Consider the following 20,382-nt stretch of genomic DNA (forward strand, 5'->3'; position numbering starts at 1 on the left):
ATTCAAAAAAGGTCAATTTTAACATAAATATTTGTAAGAAAAATATACATATTCTTGAGGAAATTACAGTGATTACTTACCTGAAAAAATAAAATAAAACAAGTATATGCATTTTTTAAGACATTCCCAGTACTGCATAATGAACGCAGCTCATATTTGGAAGTACAACGCAACACCTTAGAATTAATTTTTAATTGAGTAACCTTAGTAAAGGAATATAAACCTTTGAGTGTCAGTTCCCACATCTAATATATGGGAACTGTGTTGCCTACCTCATATCTCTTTAGTAAGAATAAAATTAGGTATAATTATGTGAAACATGTCACTTTGGGTATAGTAAATATTCAGTATTCTTGGTGCTGATGATGTTGACAATTAACAAAAGGCAAAAGATGAAGTGTCCTTTTGCCAGTACTAAGTAAACTCTTTTAATATTTTCCTCAATTAATATTTATTGTAATAATTCTATAAGTAAAGTATTAAGCCCTTGAGCTTCAGTTTCCTTAGTAATATTCATGCTAAATAATTTTCTTAATATCACATAGGTATCAAATGGCAAAGTTGGGATTCCAGATGTTGGGAATACTGTACTCCACAAAAGATATGTTTGAATCATAATCTGTGTTCCTGTGGGTGTGAACCCATTTGTAAATAAGGCTGTTTAAGGATGTTATTATTAATTAAGGTGTGCCCAAACTGAATCAGAAAGGACCTTAATCTATATTGTGGGAGGCTTTCCAAAGAGAGAAAATTCAGACAGCAGTAGAAATGAGAAAAGGGAAGATGCCAACATTAACAGATTCCAGAAAAGCAATTACAAGGAGACAGATCACCAAAAGTCAGAGGACTGCCATCACCAAAATACTGCTGACTCTGGGATAAAGCATGGCCTTGACAACTTCTTGATTTTGGACTTCTAACTTCAAATCTGTGAGATAATAATTACTTGTTGTTTAAGCTAACTTACTGAATGGTATTTGTCATAGCAGCTCTGGAAAAATAAGAAAATTTTGGTACTGGAAAGATGGGGTGCTGCTATAACAAATACCTAAAAATGTGGAAGTGGCTTTGGAATTGGGCAATAAGTAAAGACTGGAAGAAATTTGAGACTCTTGAAAGAATAAAACAGATTTCTTCAAAAAGACAGTCATTAAAGATATGAATAGTTAAGTTGTTTCCTGGGAGGGCTTAGAAATAAGTGAGAACTGAACAGAAAGTTTATATCATTTTAAAGAATGCATATATTATCATGAAGGGAAGATTGGTAGAAATATGGACGTTAAAGGTGCTTCTGGTGAGGACATGATGAATGCAATATTGGAACCATTAGGAAAGTGGATCCTTTTTCAAAGTGGCAGAAGAGTTGGTGAAATTGTGTTCAGATATCATATGCAAGGCAGAATTTGTAAGACATGAACTTGGATATTTAGTTGAGGAAATTTCCAAGCTAAGTATTGAAGGTGTAGCCTTTTTTCCTTGCTGCTTATAGTAAATATGAGAGAAAAAAGATACCTTTAGGACTGAACTGTTAAGCACAAAGGATTCCTCAAGTGATTAATTGAAAATGTTGTAGTCTATCTAGATAGTGTACTCTGAGACTAGGACCAGAAGTGGCTCTACAAGCGACCTCCCTGTACTCTGAGAAAGTGAGTTCACAGAGAAGAGAGCCCCACCCAAGTGTGTAACTGATCCATCCTTTACTAAGTAGACTAGACATATTACTTGTGGTTCCATCAGCCATCTCAGAAGAAGTCAGGATTGGAAATATAATTATTTAGGAAGTATCAGGAGAAAATCCTTTTGTCTGATGTCTTGGACCTGCTTGAACTGCACACAAAGCTGACAGGGTTTTCAAGAATTTTGTATGCATTGCCTTTTGTATGTGTTGCATTTTGAAGCATTGTTAGACTAGATTAAAAGGGACAGGGATGGGATGAAATGAAGGAAAAAAAAATGGTTTCAAGGGGAAAACCACGGAAGCAGAGATCTGGACAGAAGAGATCTCATTGGCCCAAGAGAAAGGGACTCCCACTCTGGAATTTGGATGATGCTAGCTTTCTACCCTGAGGTTTGGAAGTGTTCAGTCTCCACCCCAATGCTTGGAAGTTGTGGGGCCTATGCCTCAGCATCTGTGGAGAGCCTGGCCCTAACCTGGTCCTCAGAGAAGGTAGGGTATATGATCCTGGCTAGAACAGAGTCACTGCCCTAGCACTTGAAAAGAGTGAAGCTGCTGTTACAATATGCCCAGAGGACAAACCATTGATATACAGATGGCTCTTAGACCCTGGAATCTATTGAATTTTCCCTGCTGGGTTTCAGACTTTCCTGGGGCCCATGATTTCTGTTTCCCTTCCAATTTCTCCCTTCTGGACTGGGAGTGTCTACCCTATTTCTGTCCTACCATTGTATTTGGGAAGCACATAACTTGCTTTCTAGATTTCACAAATCTACAGAGAGGAATTTTGCTTTAGGAGGGTCCACAACCATAAGTGATTTTTATTAGACTTTGGACTTAGAATTGTTGCATAAATAACTTAAGGCTTTTGTGATAATGGGATGGGGTAAATGTATTTTGAATGTGGGAAGACCATATATTTTGGGGGTCCAGAGAGCAGACTACTGGGGATTGAATCATTACCCCATGAAAGACATGTTCAAATCTTTACCCATGTTCTGATGGATGTTAACCCATTTTTAAATAGGACCATTTGGAGACACTATTATTGGTTAAGGTATGGCCAAGATGAATCAGTATGGGTCTTAATCCATATTACTTGAGGCCTTATAAACAGAGGAAATTCGAATGTAGTTAGTTGTAGAAACCAGAAACAAGAAGAAGCCAGAAGTTAGTGGAAAACTAGAGTAGAGAAAAGGCGAGAGAGATCACTGTGCTTCAAAGGACTGCCATCACCAGAACAACCCCAGGAGAAAGCATGGTCTTGCTGACATCCTGCTTTTGAACTTCTAGCCCTCAAAACCTTGTGACAATACATGATTGATGTTTAGTCCAACTCATTGCATGGTATTTGTGATAGCAGTCCTGGTGAACTAAGATACTGGACTATGACTGTTAGTGCAAACACTTTACTCATTCTACTCTCCAGGAGTTGCTATTCACCTCACAGACAGACTGAGAACGAGATGCAAAACTTTAAGGACTTAACCCTTTATTTAAAGTATAACCTTTGCAATAATTTGTTGAGAAGATAACGCATAAAATGTAAGTCTCTTGTCTGAGAGACGTGTTATACTTTTTTATTTTACTTTTCTCTATCATCAACACTAAGGAGGTATATACTTCCTCTGTAAATGAATAATGAACCAATTCAGTAGAGATAAGATAGTGAAGGAAGAAGAGTATATCTTCTAGTATATCTTCTTAGACCAACCATTTGATTTATGGGAAGTGAGATTTTGTTCCATTACTTGTGGGGTGAGAATTATACAGGATAGCATTCATCCATCTGTAGTTAACAAAAGTAGAATATTGGAGGGTAGCCAAGGTAGCTAACTAAATTAAAATTTTGAAGCATAGCCGTAGCTGTGGGGGTTAACTGAATTTATTGCATTATTATGATAATTTGGTGTGTGTTTTAAAGTACTTTCATATTTTTTTAAAAAGTATTTGAAGATGTTAGAGGTCTGGATTTAATCAATTATCAAAAAGAGGAGTTTGATACATTAAATACAAGTCTGTTTGTTTATATTCAAAAGACAAACATTTTTCCCTCTTGGCTTCCTTATAAATATTCAGTTCTACAGAAACACAAATAAATAATTTGCTATCTCCAATGCATTCTGTATAATTTACAGGAGATCAAAAGATTATTACATGGTACAGTCAGAGTCACTATATTGAGTTTATTACAAATGAAAAGTCATAACATAGCCCCAGTAAGTCTTCAGCAATGTGTTAATGGCCCAGATCACCTATTTTCTATTTTGAAACACACATATATATACATAGACACTTAAAGATTAAGGTTTATGTATTGTGGTCTCTGCTTTTTGAATTAATCCATAAAGATTAGATGACTATCATCATGAAAATCTTTATGAAAGATGAAAATATTAAACTGACCTGGATTTACCATATCCAAAAAGATCCCAAAGTACCTTTTAAATGAAAAATAAAACTCAAGGAAGCTATGGCTCCTTATTTTTAATCTTATCCCTTTTAATATTTTTCGGGACCCCTACTCAACAACAGATTTGATCTATGCCATTTGCTGGGTTTTCAGTATTCATCTCTAACATATAGCCTGTCCAAACAACTAATAGTACAGAATGAGTTTTGTACTACCTGAGATAAACAAGGAGATACATCTATGTTACATACAGCATTTTTATATTACATAATGGATTTTATAAAAAAAATAAAGCCTGCTTTATCAAGGAATCATCTTTTAATTTATTCAGAAATGGTCTTTATCAAGCTAGACTCTAGCAAATTGTGTTTGGAATACGAATTTATGCATTTTTTAAAGCATTCAAACACTTGCTATTTTTCCTTACTGAGTGGTCAGATTCCATAATCACCAGGCTGAAATCCCCCTAATTAAAGGAAGCGGAAACAGACACACATGCTTTCAAAAAGAAAGTTGAGTTGCACGTTCAAAATGAAATACCCTCAATGCTGATGTTATTTTTTCCTTCCCATAGGGAACCACAGTCAGATATCTCGAGTACCTGTTGCTATTAAAGTGCTGGATGTCAATGACAACGCCCCTGAATTCGCATCCGAATATGAGGCATTTTTATGTGAAAATGGAAAACCCGGCCAAGTAAATATCTCCATGTTGTTAATGCTGAATATGTTTGTATACAACTGTCTCATATTTGATTAACCTGCATTATAGTGTGCATTTGCATCATTTTTGAACTGCAAAGTAACAGACAAGGTACACATCCATATGTGAACAAAGAGGGAATTCTTTCCTTCCTCAGATGCTAATTTTCTTCCTACTAATGACTAAATTGGCTCCTGATGTGGAACAACCCGCTGTTCCATGAACCAAGAGCAATATCACTATCTTAAAACACTTCACTCTATAGATGATAACATGGGGAGATCTGAGAGTGATCAGGCCTAAAGTTTTACTTCAATGACAGAAAGCAAGGGAAAAGTTCATGGGGAGGATATTTTTGTTTCATATCAAATGTTTGAAGTAACACATAATAGTAGAACCAAAGAAGACAAGGGGTTTATAGGCAGTTGTAGGAAGTGAATATTGAAATCTGTAAAAATGTAGATATACTTCGATAAATGAAAGGTGAACAATATGTTTTAGGCACTCAAGTAAATCACCTATTGTGTGTTGATGAAGCTTTAATATTGAACTTGCTCTTATATAACACTTATAGTGTTGAAGAGGACAGGGAAGGAAGGGAGGGAGGGAGGGAGGGAGGCAAAGAAGGATAGAAGGAAGGAAGGAAGGAAGCAAGGGAGGGGGAAGGGAGGAAGGAAGGGAGGGGAAAAGGGAAGGAGGGAGGGAGGAAAGGAGGGGGGAAGAGAGAGAGGGAAGAGAGCAGGCCAGCTAGAAGAGAAGAGAGGAAGAGAGAGGGAGGGAGATGGGAAGAAGAGAGGGAGAGAGAAAAAACAAGCAAGAATAAAAACAAAAACAAAAACCAGCTATACTCTGGATGTCAAAATGGACACTATGTAAAGTTCTACAAAAACATAAATGTAATAGATTTATTTAAACAAGGTGCCAAAGTACTGTATGTTTAAGAAATTTATCGTTTTTCAACTTCCTAATTTATTTCTGGATGGTGACATTTTAATTTAAATAAACAGCAGCTGACAGCATGACACTGGAGTTGTTAATCCAACTATTCTTGTGCCTCATGTGGGTGTTAGGAATTAAACTTACTATTTGCAAGCAGCTTACCTGACAAGAGTCATATTTTTCCCTTAAAGAAAGCAGTAGCACTATAGCACCATGCTTCTCTTTAATCATTACAATAGATCAATGTATTACCGTATCATAAAACAGTAGGTATTTTTTCTAGACTACTCTGATATATCTAAAGGATTATTGTTTCCATCTAGAAGAATAAGACACATACACACACAGAGTCAAGCTAAAGTTACAATAATAAAACAGGTTAATATTTAAAGCACTCAGACATTATAAATGAAAAAAGTGTTATTCTCTTCAAAACATTCAGCTAGGGATACATTTTTTTTCCTAACATACCAACATTAGCTAACAATAGTTAAAATATTTCTTAATCTCATCATGCGGGATTGCCTTCTATCATATTTTGAGTGTCATTTGTGATCCTTTAAAGATTGAATTTATTAAAATAGATAGATTTATTTGGCATTAAGTATAAATTGGTTAACTTGGTGAACAGAGTCATAAGGAAGAATTTGATCAAAATATGGTAGATCCATTTCAAGGATATGGCTCTGTGGGTCAGAATATTGTCAGAGAAATGTAACAAATCATGGATTATAAACTAGTCATTTTGGGTAACACAAAATCTGTAAAATGCTTTAGAATTTAAATTACACTTCTTTGTTCATGCAGAACTCATCTTGTAAGTTTAGAGAATCAATGACATTGATATTTCAAAAATTCAACATTGACTTCACTTGTGATATTGACATACATGCTCCTTGGAACTCCAGGAATCTGGACGTTTACTTTGTGGATTTTGACTGTTTCCAAGGTTTTAATGATTCCTCAACAGTTCTTTTTATTCTCAAACAGTTGCATTGTTTCATCTTATTTCATATGCAAGATCATAATAAAAAATTGATCTTTTGTTCTATGATTTTTGCAAATGGAAAAAAAATGACTTGTTCTGTGAAGAACGGTTTATGTGGTTTGTGTGTCTGAGCCACCATCTTATCCACAAATGAATGTTTAGGCACATTTCTAAGGGTTCATCATTTACATGAAAGGAACAGATCTTTGACTTTCTACAACATTTTTTGAATGTATGGTTGAATGGCTGACATACATGCCATTGTACAAAACAATTTTCTTGAATTCTTTAAGTCCTTTGCACTAATCAGAACTCATACCTGATCCACTGCATCATTTCTTGGTCACATCTAATAGTTTAAATACCTCATTTTTATTTGATTTTTTCCAAATTCATATTTGTTGTCCACCCTAAATAGTGGGCACTAAAACAAGCTCAACATTGATACACTTCAGTCACCCCTAATAAGACTTACCACACAAATGGCTGATTCACTTTGAAATTATTACAATATTCATTATCAGGTGATCAAATGTTCATGGAAACCTAAATGTCAAAAACTGAATTAGCAATAAATTCATACTTATCTGAATACTTTTCACCAATCGAATTCTGCTTTAAACAGCCTCAGAGAGGGAATGTAAGTGGCTTTGAAATTTCTCGTTTGCCTGGAAGAGAGGAATTTAAGACTAAATTTGAAGGGGATCAACTTGCTGGAGATGATGCAGCTGTTTATCATTGGCAATAATCAAAGAAAAGTCATTTAAAATGCCATTTTTAATAAGCTGACCAAACAGAGCCTCTGTAAAGTGATTTTTAAAACATCTCAAAAAATAAAAAATTAATATCATGAATATGGAGAATTTTGTTGTGCTTGACTCTATTACTAAGATGGGCTCATCTAACTATAGTCAGAATCAAAGGGAAGGAAAGGAGGGTGGTCTCTTTCCACTTGTCTGGGTATTTATCTTTAGTCTGTGGCACATCTGTATCAATACAGACATAACTCCACTTAGAAAGTAGAACTGGAAATCATACCTGCTCCTTCCTTGTTCTCACGATTCTTAAATTGAAGGTGACAATTCCATTGAATGTGTTCCCTCAAGTAATTAACAAACACCACCATAGAAAGAAATAGCTCACAATCCATATTATTCAAAATAAACGTGAATGCCTTTTGGCTAGAATCTTTAAAAATAACCCTGCTTTTAAAAAATTAAAATGTAATATGGTAATGTGTCTTAGGTTAAAAGTTATACAATGATGTGCATACATCTTTGGATTCTAATTCCAAGACAGTGTGACGTAGTCATCTATAGATTACTTGGCCCTCAGGTTAACAGGATTGTTAAAGAGGAAGCTAATGGTTAAGAGAAATGTGTAGTGTATACTCAGGATTCCAAAATTAGAAAGCAAAATATATGCCTGACAGGAAGTTAGGTTTTGGTCTTGCAACAAATGTTCATTTAACACCAACTATATGCCAAGACTTGGCTAGTAGACACTGGACATTCAGTAGTAAACTATATCCTAGACATCAGCATTTTATCTTAATGGAGTTTACTCTCTGGAAAACATTCAGGAGAATTAGAAATGATAGAATCATAAGGACATACTTCACATTCTCTGGACATGAAGGAAATTGAAGAGATAGGGAGAAATTGGACTGCGTCAGTGAAATATAGGACAAATTCCACCAGAGACTGAGAACACCTACCAAGTGCTGAAAATGAACCAGTTGATGATAAACCATGTGAAGAGACTAATATGGCTGGGACGGGTGGAGGAAGAGGTAGCAGATGTGGGGAAACCAATATCTTACTTTCATATGCTTGATAATGCCACACTCAGAACTCAATATGAAAGAAAAATAAAGAACTTCAGTGACCATTGTAGGCCAGAGGACCTTCCATATAAGTTTTCTACATGTTACATCCTTAGGAGAGTTTTTTTCAAGATTTTATTTCAGATGCTAACCTCTTGCCTACAATATACACAGGATTAGGGTAAATTGCTGCAGATGTCTCACTGATACAGGGAGGGAATTGAAAAAGTCTTTTTAGGTATAAGTCAAGGGCCCATGTTTCATTTCAAAGATTATTCATTGCTTGAGAATTAATTATGTGACAGACTACTTCAGCTCTCTTTCAGGCAGGAAAGAATTTCTGTTAGTATCACTAAATCTAGTGGAATATAAATTAAGACATCACCATCTATACAGGTTGAGAAGTGCTATTTTGAGTCAATTTAATTATTAAAACTCTTTTAATCCCATGTTTCTATATTTGACCAACACTGTAGAGTTTAGAAATTTGTTTATTATAGGAATATCACAAAAATAAATATATAGTCACCAATACTTCTGGTGATACATATCTTTAGCCAATATTTGGCAAGTAGTGGCTATTCATGAAATTTTAGAAGCATGTTTCCAATTCATTCCATTCAGCAAAGAGTAATATTTTAAAAATTAGTTTCCCAGATATTACCATGGAAACATTTTACTCACAGACACAGATTTTCAGATGAAAAATCATTCATTCATTTATTGAACAACATTTATTATTACTCTACATGGTGGTGAGCATCATAATAAAATGATGTTAAAAGAAAACATGTTCTTTTTATGGAACTTAATGAGGAAGAGTTATTTAAAAAAGTAAAATGAATAAATACCATGATTTTAAATTTTGAAAGAAGGTTGAACAAAACATTAAAGAAATAGAGAGGGGCAAAATAAAATAAAAACCAGAATCTACTTTATGTAGTGTTGTTATTCAAGCTAGTTATGAAAAATTGGAGGGGGCTGGCACACAAGCAGTGGAAGCAATAGCCTTCTAGCTAGCAGGATAAGCCCATGCATGAATTCTGAAGAGAGAAGACCTGGATTTGTTAGAAGAATTGAAGATATCTGTGGATAGAGTATAATGACCAAGAATGAAATTGGAACAAAATGGGTTTTATATTCAAATAAAATCTTCATGTACACACACACACACACAAGATTAAACAGGAAACTTTTTAAAAGGCTATAGGAGAAAAGATAGTGGGAGCCTGTCCCAGGTTGTGGCCTTGGAGATGGAGAAAAGTGATTGAGAAAGCTGCACGACTAAATAAAGGAGATTATTTAAAAAAAACATTTAGCATATAATCATCATTGCTCTAGGAGATTTGGTACAAGCAACTACATTTTACAGATATAGAGGTAGTAACTGAAGCAGAGGAAGGGTCTTACCTCAGTTGGTGAAAAGTGACAGACAAGTTTCACAGTCAGTTCTTGATGGCGACAGATCCTTGCGTTTTCCAGGATCACATATTACTTTCTAGGGCAGCTGAAATTTGAAATTCCACATCCTTTGTGACACACCTCTTAGAAAAACAGTCATGAGAATAAGATTTTGATTGAGTGAGCATTTTTCAAAATAAATTATTAACTCCTGTGTTCGATAAGACAAAAGCATTCCATGAGACCTTAAATGAAAAGAATCAAAGCTGAATAATAAAAGTAGAAATAATTATCCCTTGATATACTCCAGTAATAAATGTGTTTGTTACTTTATTTTTTGATGTTCTGTTGGTCTAATAAATGTGAAATAATAAAATTAAATTAGGGCATTTTATAACTCTCATGAAAACAATAAATATGGGATATTTAATATTAACTTTCCTGCCAGCAGGCATCTTTCAGGATCTATCTGAATAACCAGAGGGAGACAGTATTGATTTTAAAACTAAAATAAAATTGATGACATGAACAAAATACATAAAATATCATTTTCATTTCACTTTGGTGGATTAAAAAGATGATAAATTAGTGGAATGCATAAAACTATATTTGAAGAAACCATATGTAAAAAGGCCTTTTCAAGAAAGTCATTAGTGTAAGTATGACTTTTAGAGTTCAACTTTACACAAGGTGGAATGTCTAAGTGTGGGAAAATCATAATTGCAGGGGTTGGAGCTATGACAATTTAAGTTTAAGTCACAGCTCTAGCATTTATTCAATTTTTTTATCTTGTGTCATAGGTAGGTAGATAGATAGATAGATAGACAGATAGATAGATAGATAGATAGATAGATAGATAGATAGATAGATAGATGATAGATAATAGATGAGTAGAGGCTAGATAACTAGTAGAGATATGTCAAATTATTCAATAAATAATTGTAATTGTTAGTACCATATATGTTAGTCTCCTAGTCTCAAATGCAAAATATTCTTTAATAGTATTGTTTTTTGTGGTTTTATTGTCATTGTTAGTATTATATTTTTACAAGTTTTATGGTTTGGAGAAACACACTATAAATAATTCTTAAATAGGTCAATATAACAGAGGACAAAGTATTGCCCTGTATTGGAATAATATTTCTGCTGATATTTTTTGGTGTTTTATTTGTGAAGAGTGAATGAAAGAGCCCCTACTTCATTCTTCCCCTTGTAAATTTGTGGGTTAATATAATTTTTCTTTCAAAATCACTGGAATCAACTTACAGGAATGCATCCCATCTAAATCTTATTCCAATCCATACTTGCACACTCTATGTGCTTGGGCTGAGCATCTTATATGATTCCAAATTCTACAGGTTTTATTCTGGTGCCTAATTTAATTGAGATTGATGATCGATGGAAAAAAATGGTTAGAATGATTTGATGAAAATCCTGCGCTATTGTATACACTGAGGGATTCTCTTTGTTTTTTCAAACTGCTGATTGAGAATGTAGGGTGTAGGAATGGTGTGTAGGCTTATTTCCATGTGTTCAGGGAAGCCATGCTGATGAATATGCCTTTTTTAAAGAAAATAAAATTGATTCTAGGTAAGAGATTTAGGCCTAGGCTTTGTGCTATTGACATAATTGGAAAGGACCTGGTACCAAGGGGAGGCGCCATTTTATTGAAAGGTCAAGAGGCAATGGTTACAGAATTATACCCACCAATTATGTGGACAGAACGTCTTCACACAGAGCTTGAGGAAACTTACCAGGTCTTTAAGACAAAGGTGGAGTTTTTAAGTCTAGAATTTCTTAAAGTGAATTTCTGACAAAAACTTGCACTGCAGTGGTTTACTATTTGTTGTGTGTATATGTGTATGTGCATGTGTAAGTCATTTTTAGCTAATAAAGTTGGCAAGCACTGAACTAAACAAAGTTAAACAATATTATCTTCTGTTTGTTTTGTTTTGTTTAGCTATAAGATTTCTTTGTCTTTATAAATATATATGAAGCTCCAAGAGGGTTAAATGACATTTACTATTTACCAAATATAGTTGATTACTGAATCTCTCAAGACTCCCTCAGAAAAAATTCTACAACTAGCTGATAATGGGATCCAGTTGGAGGATTCTTGCTCCAGGAGGATTAATCCAGAGGACACATTCTTGACCTAAGAAGCAATGTTTACAACTTCAAGGAGGCATCATCAAGTATTCCTAAAAATAATAGAGTGGAGAATAATATGGGAAGAGAGAAGAGTGAAAATGGGGTTGGCTTACTGTGGATTTTACTAATGAGAGTTAACTATCAAAGGATTTTTTAATTTTTAATTTTTATTTATTTTTCTGAGGTAGTGCGCTGGAGATTGAACCCTGCGGGAAGCCTCGTAGGTTCGTAGGTATATCAGCTCCCGTGGGTTTTTTTCTGCTTTGTGTTGTTTTTTTACTGGTTGTTTCCTTATTTGTTTTTTGGAGGCACCAGGTATTGAATCTGGGACCCAAACTGGGACCACCCGTGCGGGAAGCAGATATTTAATGGGTTGGGCCACATCCCCTCCCTCAAAGGATTTTTAAAGCAGGGCAAGAGTGGTTTTCTTTTTAATGTTAATTTCAGCTGTGTGTACCTTAGACATGCAGTGTCCAGCAAAAGAATATAAGAGCCAGGAGGAACTGGAAAAACCAAACTTTGAATAATACTTTCTTCAGGAGCCCTTGCTTTTATATTATCATACTTCAACTTAGTTTCAGTAAAGGTAAGGAGAGTGAAAAGGACTGATATCTACGAAAATACCTTCAGTTCTACCTGGGACTTACGAAATCACAAGCTCTGATCATCTCCCCGGAGGACCGGGGACCTCACTAAGTGTTTCAAATAGACACATGGAATCTTATCTACATCCTCCACTGGCTTTTCTGTAGTTCAATCCTCTAAACTGTATGTTCTGAACAGGCAAGTAATACTCTTTAATGGCAAGGATGGATTAAAAAAAAAGAAAAAAGTTGAGTGGAAAAACACTTTAAATGCATAGGGAAAAATATCTCAATAGAGGCTAATGCCAAATTAGCAAAAAAAAAACACAAAACCTAAAAACCTAGGCAGCACATTTTAGAGTGTGAGTTGTGCTTCTATTTGAATTATACTGTTTAGCTTTGGAAATAATTTAGAATATTTGGGTAATTTTGTAGATTTGGGTACAATTTCAGAAATAATTACATTTGTCTTGTAGGCATAGTTTCTATTTTCAAGGACCCCTCTTTTAGGGAAAGTTTCTTAACCTGTTTTGTTTTTGTTCCATGTGATTATATGCACCATTGATGATATGAATGATATGAAGTTGCCGCATAAGCGTGCATATATAAATAATTCCATTCAAACTGAGGAGTTTGAGTCATCTGAAGCCATTTTATAGATCATTTTTTTCTCCCCCAAATTGAAAACTCCTGCTTTAAGGAGCAAAGTTTAGTATTTCAGGAAAGTTAGTATAGATAATGAGAAATAAACTTGCAATAACCCTCAGGGAAATGAGTAGAAAACCAAAAATTGTGCTCTACTCTCTGTATCTTTTCTGACTCCACCCCACTAATTTATCTCCTTAATTTATTCCTTCAATTCACATCATTACAAAAGGATTTTCCAAGAAAAGGAAAATCAAGTTTACCTGAGAAAGTGACAGTGTGCTGTAATTGCAGATATTATTTTGGTTATCATTAATGAGTCTTCCTAGAGAATAGATGTATCATTCTGAGAGTTGCAGCTGAGCACCTTGTCCACACTCAAAGAGAAAGAATTATGACTCACAAATGTTCATTTCATTGTGTGTATCTGTTGGAATTAAAAAGGAAATTTTATAATCATAAAGCAAGGTACAAGAGCAGCAGAGATGAGTGAGCTAATTATTAAGTTCTCTCCAAAATACTGAAGATTATTTTCCAAAATATCTAAGGTCTAAACCCAATCTAACTTAAATATACATACAAAGGTGCGCACACCAACCATATGTTTTGGCAGCATGACATATTGGGAAGAGAGGAAAGGGGTTTGGAGTCATATATATCTGGGATCAGAAGGTAAATATAATGTTTTTGATGCACTAGGGTTCTAATAAATCTCAATACCTGAATCTCAAGTTTATGTGAGGATTAGTGACGATTCAAATAAAATACTTGATATATGATTCATTTTTCTATCAATTCATTCATTCATCCAGTACTTATTAAATAGCCACCACATGTCAGAAACTCCGCTAATAGCAGTGAGATACAAAAAAACCCAAAATCATCATATATTACCCTGTCTGGCACTTAATAACAAATCAAGGCTTAATATCTATAAAAAATCACAAGGGATATTCTAATGAGTACCATGATATTTCTATGCTATCTAACAGACTACATACTCAGAAATTTGTTTGCTGGCTGCTTGCATTTTCAATAGTTAATAATGATGGTAATGGCTTATTTCTATTAAATATTTTTCTAGTTCACGTAAAATAGCTTTATTTTAAGCTTAATAAACTGTTAATGAAAACAGTCTGTTTTAGGTTTGGAATTATTGATCGATGATGGATTTTTTTTAGAACAGAGTCATAATTATGATATGGCCCTACAATTATCAAAACAGTTTCAAAACTTCAGGACTTAAGAATGTTCTTGAATTTCAAATCAGTAATCTGAATAAACAGAACATCATCTGGTCCCATAGAAATCCAAGCATGACCCTGGAATTCATTTCCTCATTCCAACATACAAACATGCTCTGGTTTTCTGATAGTATGATATACTTTTGCCTCACATTCCTGTGAAAATGATCCACAGTAAATTATCAAACATTGGATTTCTCATTTGTGTCCTAACTTTTTCAGTAGAAAGGAAAATATTTAAAATAAAAGTTAAATATGTATTCCTAAAATTATGTGACCTCTCCAGGAGATTTTATGTCATTTCCATGAAATAGTTATTCAATTATTTAAAAAGTCAACTGAAGGCATAGTTACTCACAGTAGGAAATGTATGTAGTTTCCATTTGCAACCTACTCAGTATCCTATAAAATCTGTTAATGTGAAGATACATTTCCTTGAATAAATATGTTCTTTTTATACAATTTAAAGTTATTCAGATGTTATTCTATCTTTGAAAATTTAAGCCTTTTAATATAGGTATCTTAATTAATTTTAATGCAAAAAGTCCTTCTTGTTATCTTCTGGGAATCTTCTTTTAGATAAAATGCCCAGGCATTGACCATATTCATTAAAATAAAATGAAATGTCAAACATGGTTTAAACCAATGTCTTAACTATAGCTAGCTCATAGGATATATTTGGAAGATGATTTAAAGATTCACCATTTCAATCACTTTCTCCCCAACACATCATGCACTAAGCTTGACTTGAACTTGACAGAGTAAATTGTCTTAATAAATAATAATGAGGGAGATGTGAATAACAATCTTTTCTCTAGGCTCAAAAGATTTGTTCTCAGACTTGAGTGTGCAATGGAATCATCCAAAGAGCAGTTTTAAACACAGATTACTATGCCCCACTCACAGGCATTCTGATTCTGTAGTACTTGGGTAATGCTGGAATGATTGCATGTCTAGCAAGTTCCTGGGTTAAGTAAATGGAGGAAAAATTCATTGTAGACTTCTCCTATGTATAAGCTAAATGATTACATTTTTGGTGGGTAATGGTGACTTAGCTGATCAAGTTATATCTAAAGTGGATGTACTAGCCTGCATCCATAAGTCTTTCTAATGCAGATTATAGTGAAGTATTATAAACGGTATTACTTATAAAATTTCTATCTACTAATTATAAGATTGATTTCCACACAGGAGATCATGAAATCTTCCCGTTATTTATCCTTTTTTTTTCACATGCACTCACAGACTTCAGAAGTTACTTCAACAGTTACGCTTGCGAATAGAATTGCTATTGATACAACACTGGGTAATGGGGGAAGGGGTTATTATACCTCCTCACATATAACTTTTTTGTCTTCTCTATCCTAGGGAACTGCCTTAAATACAGCCCTTGTTAAAGATAGTCATCCCTTTGATATTATATGATGAAAATCTAAGACAGTTGTCCCCTAGGCAAAGTGGTCAACTCATATTTTCCTTTTTTTCTTATAGGCAGGCGGTCCACAAAACAATTACTCATTTGCACTTTCATTCATGCTTATTTCTTCCCAGTTGAAACTTTTGGGTCTCTCCCTGCATTTAAATGTGCAAGGCAAATATGCTAGGTGTTTATAGTTTAAACATAATGGCATTCTTTGATCTGGACAGGTCAAGATCCCTGTAGGAATATGATAAGAACTGTTAAACTTATCACAGTGCTATGCCATAAATAAATGGTAGTAACCCTAATAAAACAACAACAACAATAATAATGATTTGATTAACATTTATTGAACATTTACTAGGAACTTGGCACTGTGTTAGGAAATTTGCATGAATTATTTCCTCAATACTCTAAACAACTCTATGAGAAAAAGTACTATTTTTATTGGTATTTTAGGCGCACAAGGAAAGTGCATTTCAGAGTTAAGTAACTCCTTCCATGTAAACACTGAGTAAAGGGTGAAACTATGACTTCTATCCAACCAGATGATTCCAGCCAGAATCCATCTTTTTACGGTCTACACTGCTGTCATTCCCATGAGTTATATTGTGTCCTATTGTATGTTATATTGTCAATCAAGCTAAGATCAATTATAACTAGTTATAAGGCATTGAATAATGTCTTTAACAAGAGCAAAACACCTGAATGTAGTAATAGGCTCCATTTTCAAAAATGGAGAAAGAAATAAAAAATTGAGGGAAGTTATTTCATTTAAGTCTCAAAATAACCGTATTCCAGTGCCTATCACAATGCATGTGCTCAATCTACTGCAAAACTCATAGCTAATGAAAGTGTTCTATAACTGTAGTTTTTACACATTACAAAGGAATGACTTCCTTTTCTCAAACAGCAGTGTGCCATTGCTTTCCCTTTATAATGAAACTGGCAAAGTTGAATGGAACATAATTGTTCAAACAGCCATACAATATTAGGCATCATCTTGACACATCTAAATTTCATAAAAATGAGGACATTTTCCTCTGACTACTTTTTGTGGGAAATCTCTTAAAACTATCCTCCATTGGCACTTTTCCTGTAGAAATTATGTTGCAGTTATTTACAACAGAAGTACAAGCTAAAATGTTTACTCATTAGCTGTCCAATGTTTCATATTGAAGGGATTAATATCACAGAATCGTAAATATTAAGAGTTATGACAGTTCACTGACATCCGGAGAAGTAACCTAACTCGAAGTTAATGCAGCTTTGCAATGAAACAAGCACAGTCAACTGGAGTTAATTCCATGTATCTGTACTATCCAAACAGCTCTCTGCACAGTGGTAATGCTTATAATCACTGTGACTTATTACTCTCAGGATATACCCAAAGCATTTCTGCATGTGTTACTCATTAGCTTTAAAAACAGTATTCATTACTGGAAGGAAACTGATGCAACTTGACAGAGAGGTTTGTTGCAGTGATATTTGTTCTGAGGAACACTCTATTTGGCAAACACTTGTAACCTGATGAGGAAAATGAAAGAAGAGTTGTGAAGATTCAAGATTTAATTCTGTTACCTCACATATCCTCCCAAGAGCCATACTGCAATCACTGTAACAATTCCAAATCTCATTTTAGATGTCCCTATATACTCAAATTTAAAAGGAACCTGTAATTGTTCAGTGAAATTTTCAAATACACTGAAATTTGCACAGACACCAAATGGACAGAAAGGTAATGAGCTTACTTCTCATCAATTTAAGGTTTTAAAGTGATGGCTATCTCATTGTTTTGTCACAAACCATCCGCGACACTATAGAAAGCTGAAAAAAGTGTCCTTAGTACTAAGCATCAGATCATAAAAGGGTATTACTCAACTTTTAAAAGTAGTATGAGCCCTCTGATGTCATCAGAAATGCTGACGTCAAGTTTTATGTTACAGGTCATTCAAACAGTGAGTGCCATGGACAAGGATGATCCCAAAAATGGACATTATTTCTTATACAGTCTTCTTCCAGAAATGGCCAACAATCCAAATTTCACCATCAAGAAAAATGAAGGTAAATATATTAGCTGTATGAAACAGTGTAGAGCATAAATTGGAAAATAGGATATGATTTCCCAACCTGAATGAAAACACTAAAATTATTATGAACAGTAGAAATTCAGTTTTTCTGCTGAATGGCATGGTAGTTACACAACTTCCACCTTTCTAATAATGAAACAATAGAGTAAAAAAAACATTAACACGAAAATTATTTTTATCCCAGGGAATACTTCATTTGCCTTACTTTAAAAATTTGAAGAGTGGGATTTAACCCTGTGTAAGTTACAAGAATTTTTAGATACTGAGGTAACTGTTAGAGAAAGGGCTGACTTATATTTTGGAGTTGTTAAGTTTTAAATGAATGTTTACCAAATCTTTAGGGAAAGCCTATTCTAATTGTGCCTAGTTTGTGGGTACATACTAGAGACACTTGTTTTACACTTGTACTAACTTTGACAACAGCAATTAGATCAGAAAATTCTTCTTGAAGGACACTCCTTATCAGTATTATTTTGAAGCTAATATGAACTAATTCTATTAAGTCACTGACGCCCAGAGAACACTTAATCCATTTCAATATTTCCTGAGGACCAAGCTTGGATTAGTTTCCCTTACCTATTGACTATTACATATTAAAGTCATTGATCATTTTTTGAAATCTATACAATTTTAGTTTCCTAAGCTGCTATATATTTAACAAGGATCTTTAATACTTGATTTGACAAGATATATTTAATTTTAGCTGTTTTAGAATGATAGCAAGATAAATGTATTGTCTTGAGCTGTCTACAAGCATTACTATGGGCATTGATTTGGATTTCTAATGGTCAATTTTTTCTCTTCAATTAGAAGAGAAAAATTCAGTTCATGACATCTATTAGTGTTATTTGCTGTATTCTACTTAAAGGAAAAATGAATTTTGATAAACTTTCCTTCATGAAATAAAATAATATTTTATAGCTCTTGTTATATATAGCATGGCCTTAACTATAGCCATAAGCTACATAGTTCTTTGAGGATATATTGATAAATGTGGATGCATACCAGAAAAGGAAATGAGAAAGTTGTTACATAGATATTATCCATTATTCTGACTTTCACTATTATAAACACTAAGGAGACAAAAATTTGATCTTTCTCCTTAAGAGTGGGTACTCATTTATTAGCTACCCCTAATTAGAAATTCTAATACAAATATATTGCCTTCGTTCCTCAGTTAACACTGCTCAGAGTTCTTTATTATTTAAGTCAAATTAATATGCCTAAAATGAAAGTCCCCTAGGAAATTACAAACTGAGCTGAAAGTTTGTGCATAAGTGATGGTCCATGCTTATTTTACTTGTGTGCTAATAGGTATCAGTGGTTATTTTTACATATAATATTCCCTATGATTTAAAATAGCCCATGAAGCAAGATTTTCTCATACCAAAGTTTAGGAGCTCCTTGGCATTTCCCGTGCATACCATAAAATATGCCTGTGTTAAGTGTGACCCATGGAAAACTGTACATAAACCTATGTTCAGTGAATGAAAATATATCATTGAGTATCAGGGAACATATGGGTTCTGCCCTACATTTAGTGTACCTTATCACTTTCAAAGCAGAGAATTTAGTCATTCAGTAAATGAATGTCATACTAAATTGCATGTGTTTTCTAAAACTTTAGAATTAGTAGAAAGTAAGAGGTTGTACTTGGAAAATCTCCTCCCTGCCCTACTGATTTCCTCACATATTTCAATAAGTTCTGTAATAGAATATGTAAAGTTATGTGGATTAATTGTTTTATTTCAAAACTAGAAAATAGAAATTGCAGTTTTTATAGTTTTGACTTACCTCACAAGACTGTGTGTTTGTGTGAATATGAAATAACTGGGAAAAAAAAAAAGAAAAGATGCCAGATATTGAAAATGATTCCGTATAGAAAGAACATTCTATTTCTTTCAATTGTTTATTTCAGATTACATATTTATTTATTTCACAGAATGACCTTGTAATTTGTTTCAACAGAGACATTTTTGAAAATTCAAGGGCTTACTCCTAATATTTATGCCTATAAAACAGCCATAAACCAGGATAGTCTAGATGACTCTAAGATATATGTTCACTATATTTATTTTTATATTTTTCTACTTGAAAACAGTTTATCTGTAATTAGGTTTTAGAATTAGTACTTTTTTTTGCTGTTTCTAGAACCTGCATTCTTCTTGGGAAATTTTACATGCCTTACAAATGATTCTTTTAAGGTAGATGGCTTTAAAATACCATGGAATTTTATTTAGCTCAGAAAATATACCTGCCTGCACTTGAGTATTATTTTTCTATCATAATATACTACATTTCTTTT

The 20,382-nt window shown here is 33.8% G+C and overlaps 1 protein-coding gene across 1 annotated transcript in view; it reads left to right on the forward strand.

The window, feature by feature from the left end:
- The window catches only part of CDH8 (cadherin 8), a 422,481-nt gene that overhangs the window by 333,293 nt on the left and 68,806 nt on the right, over nt 1-20,382 (forward strand). Inside the window, exons 9-10 of the mRNA XM_058279904.2 lie at nt 4,663-4,784; nt 17,934-18,051. Coding sequence (XP_058135887.1) covers nt 4,663-4,784; nt 17,934-18,051 — 240 coding nt within the window. The remainder of the gene's footprint in view (nt 1-4,662; nt 4,785-17,933; nt 18,052-20,382) is intronic.

The sequence above is a fragment of the Dasypus novemcinctus genome, chromosome 18, assembly GCF_030445035.2.
Source record: "Dasypus novemcinctus isolate mDasNov1 chromosome 18, mDasNov1.1.hap2, whole genome shotgun sequence".
Classification (NCBI taxonomy): Eukaryota; Metazoa; Chordata; class Mammalia; order Cingulata; family Dasypodidae; genus Dasypus; species Dasypus novemcinctus.